General features: G+C 44.4%; 1 protein-coding gene across 1 annotated transcript; it reads left to right on the plus strand.

Annotated features, from left to right (window-relative positions):
• The first annotated feature begins 214 nt into the window (after positions 1 to 214).
• LOC137805160 (lymphotoxin-alpha-like) lies at positions 215 to 4,830 on the plus strand. Its single transcript, XM_068604955.1, has 4 exons — positions 215 to 457; positions 714 to 744; positions 829 to 924; positions 3,209 to 4,830. The coding sequence occupies exons 1-4, from the start codon at positions 215 to 217 to the stop codon at positions 3,625 to 3,627; spliced, it is 789 nt and encodes a 262-aa protein (XP_068461056.1). The 3' UTR covers positions 3,628 to 4,830.
• Positions 4,831 to 7,884: the final 3,054 nt, after the last annotated feature.

A 7,884-nucleotide genomic window follows, 5' to 3' on the forward strand; every position in this document is an offset into this window, starting at 1 on the left:
TAGTGTTATGCAGTGTGTGATCTAGTGTAATCTAATATAGTGTAATGTAAGTTTTTAAAAAATAAAAATAAAAAGGTACGGGCCTATAACGCTGTCCTGTTGCTCCCGGAAAGATAACCTGGGAAGAGGAAGTTCGTGGTTGGGGCATAACAGTGAAACTCGGTGAAAGACTCTCGCGCACGTGGTTCACGTGGGCGACACGCCTCATAAATAGATGGGAGGTTGTCGCCACCGGGACACCGTCTGCATGGAGGAAGAGGGCTGCTACAGCTGCTGTTGCAGCGGGACTGAAGCAGGACTTCACCGGCAGGACGTGTTGATCCGTCTGCTCCTCCGGAGAGAGAGCCGCCAGCAGCGGCTGGCATGGGGCTTCGCCGCGGGGCTCCTGGTGCTCCTCACCGGCTCGCTGGCGCTGCTCGTCACGCAGGTGCTCGGAGGACGAGGCGGCCACAGCCAGGTAACGGGAGACCGGGCTCCGCTTGACCGCTCGCAGTACCGGTAGTCCGTAACTTCATGTCTCAGGCACAGCTTGTGACTGAGAGGCATCACAAGTTCTTTGTTTTCATAGTGTGAGACACAAATATGAGACACGCGACAACGTCCGAGCTACTTTTAAATGAACTCTGTTCAAATATGAATATGCTTTGTAATTAGCAATAGCAATGGGGCCAGCTCCTATGTTCATTATGTTCATGATGTGTGTCTCCTGACAGCCGGTGATGCAGCCTGACAGTCATTCCTCAGGTAAATATCTTCTTTGGTCAGGAAAGATTAAATGTGCAAATCATATATCAATGTGTTGAACAACACTTTGAATGGGTCTCGTAGGGGTCAGCAGCCAGCAGCAGGATCATCATCATCATCATCACCATCACCAGCAGCAGCAGCAGCAGGACTTGAAGAACCCACGTGCCATGCTCACAGGTAACTGCACTGTTCTCTCTCTCTCTCTCTCTCTCTGTCTCTCTCTCTCTCTCTCTCTCTCTCTCTCTCTCTCTCTCTCTCTCTCTCTCTCTCTATATATATATATATATATATATATATATATATATATATATATATATATATATATATATATATATATATATATATATATATATAACCTGCCAGAATGCCAGAAATATCAATAGATTAGAAAAACTGCTTGGACAGCCCCATAACAGTAGAGGATTTAACACTGCTATCTCTTTAATGAAGCTTGGAAAATCAGCTGGGCCAGATGGTTTTCCATCCGAATATTACAATAAATATATCGCTAAATTGGCTCCTATCCTGACAACTGTGTATGAAGAATCCTTCTCATTGGGAGAGCTGCCAGGAACATACATTGAAGCTCTGATATCCTTCATTGTAACAAAACAAAACAAAAAAAAAGATAAAGACCCTATCCCGAAATTGAGCTTGATTTATGTGGACCTAACAAAGATTTTGTCAAAGAGGCTAGAAGCTATTCAACCACGCTTAATACATTCAGATCAAGTAGGATTCATGAAGTCATCCGCAGACAACTTGAGACGGGGAACCCCTTCCATAGCTGCTTTTTTCGTGGACGGGCAAAAGGCATTTGATAGAGTAGAGTTTCCTGCGATATACCCTTAAGCGATTTGGGGAAACATTTGTTCAATGGGTGAGCGTAACTCAAACCCACGAGCAGCAGTGATAACAAGTGGTACCAAACAGGGAGAGCCTCTTCGCCCCTCACTCTTTACACCGTTCTTGGTACCTTTGGCTGTAGCAATAAGGACAGAGGCAGGTATTAAGAGGGTCGTACAAGGGGAAGAAGAACACAATGTGTTTATGTACGCAGATCATATTTTATTACAGATCAAGGATCCGTTGGTTCCAATTCCTAATGTTATATCTACAATTGAATCGTTTTCAAAAATGTGAGGTTATAAAATAAATTGTCAAAAGTCTGGATGCATTCTATCAATGCTTGAGTCATTCCAGTTTAAATGGAGTCCAAGGGGACTAAAATATCTGAGTATTAGGCTGTGCTCAGATATAGAAAACATAATCTTTATTAATATGCTTCAGTTAATACAAACAAATTAAGACAAACTTTGAGAAATGGAAAGTGTTAAATCTTATCTTATGGGGAAAAATTTGTATTATTAAGATGGTGGTGGCTCCACAATTTAGTTACGTCTCTATGATGATACCAGCAACCATTTCCAAAGGAATCCTTAAACAGTATAATTATTTAATGAGGGAATTGTTATGGATTTGTAGTAGTTAAGTATTTACAGTTGAGGAGTAGCATGGGGTCTGGGTTTGGACTGAAAAGAGAAGAGAAAGAAAAGAAAGAGATGCAGGAGTTCCTAAGTGCTTCCCGTACCTTACAGTCTGCCTCAACATTTTATCAAAAAATCTCAAATATTCAAGCTGGAATGTGTGAAGGCCTGAGACTGGTGTTGCAAAAAGATCTTGACATTGAGATGAGGGAAGATGAATGGCGAGAAATAATATCAAATGCAGGCTGGGCTACAAGGGATACAAAGAGCAAGTTCAATCACTATAAAATTGTACATAGATATTATTTTACATCTCTAAAACTGTATAAAATGGGCTTGATGCAGGATAATAAATGAAAAAACATAGAAATGGGCCCTTTTCTACACGCTATGTGAGAGTGCCTTTTGGAGGGTAGTTAAGGAAGAGTGGCTCAAACAGACTTCACCAGTCTCCACACGCTGTATCCATCTCTAAAACCTTGACATAGCAGCACAGATGCATCTAGCTGTCTTTGGGTTGTCGTAGGGACAACTGCCCGCCCTCGACATTCATGACAGCAGCATGTTTCTGGCTCCAGCAGTCAGTGTAGTCAGCTGAAATTAAAACACTTCGTCCTTCGTCCTCGACCACGACTTACTCACTCATATTTCTGGGATGCCGACTTCACTGTTGAAACCTAACAGGAGCAAAGAGAAACCAGGAAGTGTTCGACCTGCGGCGCGTCCCACCGCTACCACAGCTGAATTAGCACATAGGTGTTCCTCCCACCAACACTGCCGCTGGATGGAGGAAGGACACTTTGAGAACATGGGCAACAACAGGTGTTTTCACACATTATCCCAAACTCAGATGGATAGAGATAAGGTTGAAAATAAACCCTGTCTTTCCTTAAAGATCGTGACAAACGTCTTGTTATGTAGAAATGAGACAGGAACAGGAGCACTTCAGTTGACCTCTCTGCTCTCCTCCCTAGCTCCTCGTGGAAACATCGTCAAAGGGAATTATCTGCAATGGGAGAAGAACGACGACCTTGCTTTCTGTCATGGAGGGTTCAACTACTCCAATGGGAACCTAATAGTGCCCAGGAAGGGCATCTACAGAGTCTTCCTGCAGATCACGTATGAGAGCCGGGACAACCCTGAGTGTGTGAATGAGCTGAGACTCTCCAACTCTGTGCTCTCCATCCGGGAAAGCTACGGGGACGACGAGCGTCTGTTGTCGTCGGTGGACTCGGTGAACTGCAGCATGCAGCAGTGGAGAAAGAGCCTCTACACGGCCGGCTTGTTCTCCCTGGCGGCCGGCAGCAGCCTACGTGTGACATCATTGGAACACGATTCTATTGTCCAATCACAATCAGAGACGTTCTTCGGTGCTGAACTTCTGTCTGAGTGATCAGCAAGAATCACCTGAATCCGATCCTGAATTGTTTTGCACCTTCATGGAGATTTAAGGGTTTCTTAGCCACGGCTTGTGAGAGATCTAATCCCACAGTGTGATTGGCAGGAGCAAGAAGCAAATTTATATGCTCGACTACGGGTTTGTTTTTATCTCATTGAAGCTATAAACTGCTTAGTTTTTAACTCATTTTTATCAGCTCATAAACTAATGGCTTAAAGCAGCGTTGGAGAAATCTGCAAGAGTGCTCTACATTTTAAAGGTTTCCATTGTAAAAACACTGCAGAGTGTTGAAAACAGTTTTCCAGTGATGGTAGCTAGCTGCACTAGACCCAAAGGTTGCTAAATCAAGCAAGATGATCGCCGAGTCAGCGACATTACCACCCCGTCCCTCCAAAGCCCCTCCCCCAAAATGATCCTCATTGGTGTAAACAACAAACAGGTTATTTATCGTACTCACAGCTTGTCGGGGGAGCTGGTACTTGCCCAACTCGAGACCTTAAAAAGGGGAAGTTTTTCAAAACCAAAGTGGGGGTTCATAGACCACACTGCTTCAAAATGTGCCAGCAATCAGGAGAAATGCAGAAGAATTGTGAAAAGGTGGAAAACCAGCCAATGAAAAGCAGACGTTTGTGACGTTACAGCCTGCTGGGACTGTCAACTGTATTTAATATTTATGAAAACTTATTTCATGTGGTTGAAATATTAATTAGCATTTCAGCATGATCTTTAGTGCAAAAATTACAAACTGTAAAAAAAAAAAAAAAAAAAAAATTAGACGTGAAGTTAACTTCTCAAAAGGGAGGAGTCTCATTTCTTTACATATCTTTGTAGACTGTTGGCCAGTGAGAAGGAAATGAGGAAAGAGATCTCCATCAGACACAAAACAGTCCACCCAATTACCTTTTTCATGGTTTGTCCGAACATGTAATGGTTTATTTAGTAATAAAGATGTGAATTGCAGAAGTACTGTCAGCGGCTAACTAGACTAAAGTAAGTGATGTCTGACCAGCTGTGTGAGCTCACAGCTGGCTTTCAGTGACCAGACCTGCTTTAGCTTCTGGAGAGTTCCTCTGCTCATCACCTCGATGTGCTGTGTGCAGAGACGCCCTACAGGCTCCTCCACCAACTGTTAAGATGTATTATTTACTTCATTGTGTTCTCTGAGTTGGTGCTATGAAAGACATGTTTCTATGTGTGTTGTGCAGAGTTTGTGAAAAAAGTTTGAAATAAAAACGTAAATGACAAAACGCTGGTCAAATGCTTCTTCACTTGTCACTGACTCAGTCTGGGGGCCGAGTGAATGAAGAGAGGAGCATGTATGTAGCAAGCAGCTAAAGGGAAGAGAGGTGCATGTACGTAGCAAGCAGCTAAAGGGAAGAGAGGAGCATGTACGTAGCAAGCAGCTAAAGGGAAGAGAGGAGCATGTATGTAGCAAGCAGCTAAAGGGAAGAGAGGAGTATGTTTGTAACAAGCAGCTAAAAGGAAGAGAGGAGCGTGTTTGTAGCAAGCAGCTAAAGGCTACGTACATGTATGTGCATGTACGTAGCAAGCAGCTTAAGGGAAGAGAGTAGAGGAGCATGTACGTAGCAAGCAGCTAAAGGGAAGAGAGGAGCATGTTTGTAGCAAGCAGCTAAAGGGAAGAGAGGAGCATGTACGTAGCAAGCAGCTAAAGGAAGAGTGGAGCATGTACGTAGCAAGCAGCTAAAGGGAAGAGAGGAGCATGTACGTAGCAAGCAGCTAAAGGGAAGAGAGGAGCATGTACGTAGCAAGCAGCTAAAGGGAAGAGAGGAGCATGTACGTAGCAAGCAACTAAAGGGAAGAGAGGAGCATGTACGTAGCAAGCAATTAAAGGGAAGAGAGGAGTATGTTTGTAGCAAGCAGCTAAAGGGAAGAGAGGAGCATGTACGTAGCAAGCAACTAAAGGGAAGAGAGGAGCATGTACGTAGCAAGCAGCTAAAGGGAAGAGAGGAGCATGTCTGTAGCAAGCAGCGAACGGGAAGAGAGGAGCATGTTTGTAACAAGCAGCTAAAGGGAAGAGAGGAGCATGTACGTAGCAAGCAGCTAAAGGGAAGAGAGGAGCATGTACATAACAAGCAGCTAAAGGGAAGAGAGGAGCATGTTTGTAGCAAGCAGCTAAAGGGAAGAGAGGAGCATGTACGTAGCAAGCAGCTAAAGGGAAGAGAGGAGCATGTACGTAGCAAGCAGCTAAAGGGAAGAGAGGAGCATGTACGTAGCAAGCAACTAAAGGGAAGAGAGGAGCATGTACGTAGCAAGCAGCTAAAGGGAAGAGAGGAGCATGTATGTAACAAGCAGCTAAAGGGAAGAGAGGAGCATGTATGTAGCAAGCAGCTAAAGGGAAGAGAGGAGCATGTCTGTAGCAGGCAGCGAAAGGGAAGAGAGGAGCATGTTTGTAACAAGCAGCTAAAGGGAAGAGAGGAGCATGTACGTAGCAAGCAGCTAACGGGAAGAGAGGAGCATGTATGTAGCAAGCAGCTAAAGGGAAGAGAGGAGCATGTACGTAGCAAGCAACTAAAGGGAAGAGAGGAGCATGTATGTAACAAGCAGCTAAAGGGAAGAGAGGAGCATGTTTGTATCGAGCAGCTAAAGGGAAGAGAGGAGCATGTTTGTAACAAGCAGCTAAAGGGAAGAGATGGGCATGTACGTAGCAAGCAGCTAAAGGGAAGAGAGGAGCATGTACGTAGCAAGCAGCTAAAGGGAAGAGAGGAGCATGTACGTAGCAAGCAGCTAAAGGGAAGAGAGGAGCACGTATGTAGCAAGCAGCTAAAGGGAAGAGAGGAGCATGTTTGTAACAAGCAGCTAAAGGGAAGAGAGGATCATGTTTGTAACAAGCAGCTAAAGGGAAGAGAGGATCATGTTTGTAACAAGCAGCTAAAGGGAAAAGAGGAGCATGTACATAGCAAGCAGCTAAAGGGAAGAGAGGAGCATGTTTGTAGCAAGCAGCTAACGGGAAGAGAGGAGCATGTACGTAGCAAGCAGCTAAAGGGAAGAGAGGAGCATGTATGTAGCAAGCAGCTAAAGGGAAGAGAGGAGTATGTTTGTAACAAGCAGCTAAAGGGAAGAGAGGATCATGTTTGTAACAAGCAGCTAAAGGGAAGAGAGGATCATGTTTGTAACAAGCAGCTAAAGGGAAAAGAGGAGCATGTACGTAGCAAGCAGCTAAAGGGAAGAGAGGAGCATGTACGTAGCAAGCAACTAAAGGGAAGAGAGGAGCATGTACGTAGCAAGCAGCTAAAGGGAAGAGAGGAGCATGTATGTAACAAGCAGCTAAAGGGAAGAGAGGAGCATGTATGTAGCAAGCAGCTAAAGGGAAGAGAGGAGCATGTCTGTAGCAAGCAGCGAAAGGGAAGAGAGGAGCATGTTTGTAACAAGCAGCTAAAGGGAAGAGAGGAGCATGTACGTAGCAAGCAGCTAAAGGGAAGAGAGGAGCATGTATGTAGCAAGCAGCTAAAGGGAAGAGAGGAGCATGTACGTAGCAAGCAACTAAAGGGAAGAGAGGATCATGTTTGTAACAAGCAGCTAAAGGGAAGAGAGGAGTATGTTTGTAACAAGCAGCTAAAGGGAAGAGAGGATCATGTTTGTAACAAGCAGCTAAAGGGAAGAGAGGATCATGTTTGTAACAAGCAGCTAAAGGGAAAAGAGGAGCATGTACGTAGCAAGCAGCTAAAGGGAAGAGAGGAGCATGTACGTAGCAAGCAGCTAAAGGGAAGAGAGGAGCATGTACGTAGCAAGCAGCTAAAGGGAAGAGAGGAGCATGTACGTAGCAAGCAGCTAAAGGGAAGAGAGGAGCATGTACGTAACAAGCAGCTAAAGGGAAGAGAGGATCATGTTTGTAACAAGCAGGGCCAAACGGCTCACGGCTAAAGAGAAGAGAGGAGCTGAGAACTCTGATAGCGATCTTTGAGTCATCGGCTGAATCACTTGTAAACGGGCCTCTGACTTGGCCTCAGATGTCCTGGCTGCTCATTCACGTGCTTTTAGTCACAGGAAGGTCATCAGGATATTCAGACTGTCTGTGCTGTATTTGGCAACTTTTGGCAATTTGGAGTGATTTACAGTCTCATTACGTGTCTTAGTTTTCATGACATTGCATTGCTAAGCTGAGTACTGTATACTTTTGAGCAAGAGCGGGCAAATGCAAAGTACTATAATTATTATAATATTAAAAAGTCCCTGGGCCTGGCGTTCTGTACAAAACAAACTGTCTTACTGTCTTATTTGTCTTATATGCAT

This window comes from Clinocottus analis, unplaced genomic scaffold (genome assembly GCF_023055335.1).
Source record: "Clinocottus analis isolate CAN_PGR_092001 unplaced genomic scaffold, fCliAna1.0.p SCAF_7, whole genome shotgun sequence".
Lineage (NCBI taxonomy): Eukaryota > Metazoa > Chordata > Actinopteri > Perciformes > Cottidae > Clinocottus > Clinocottus analis.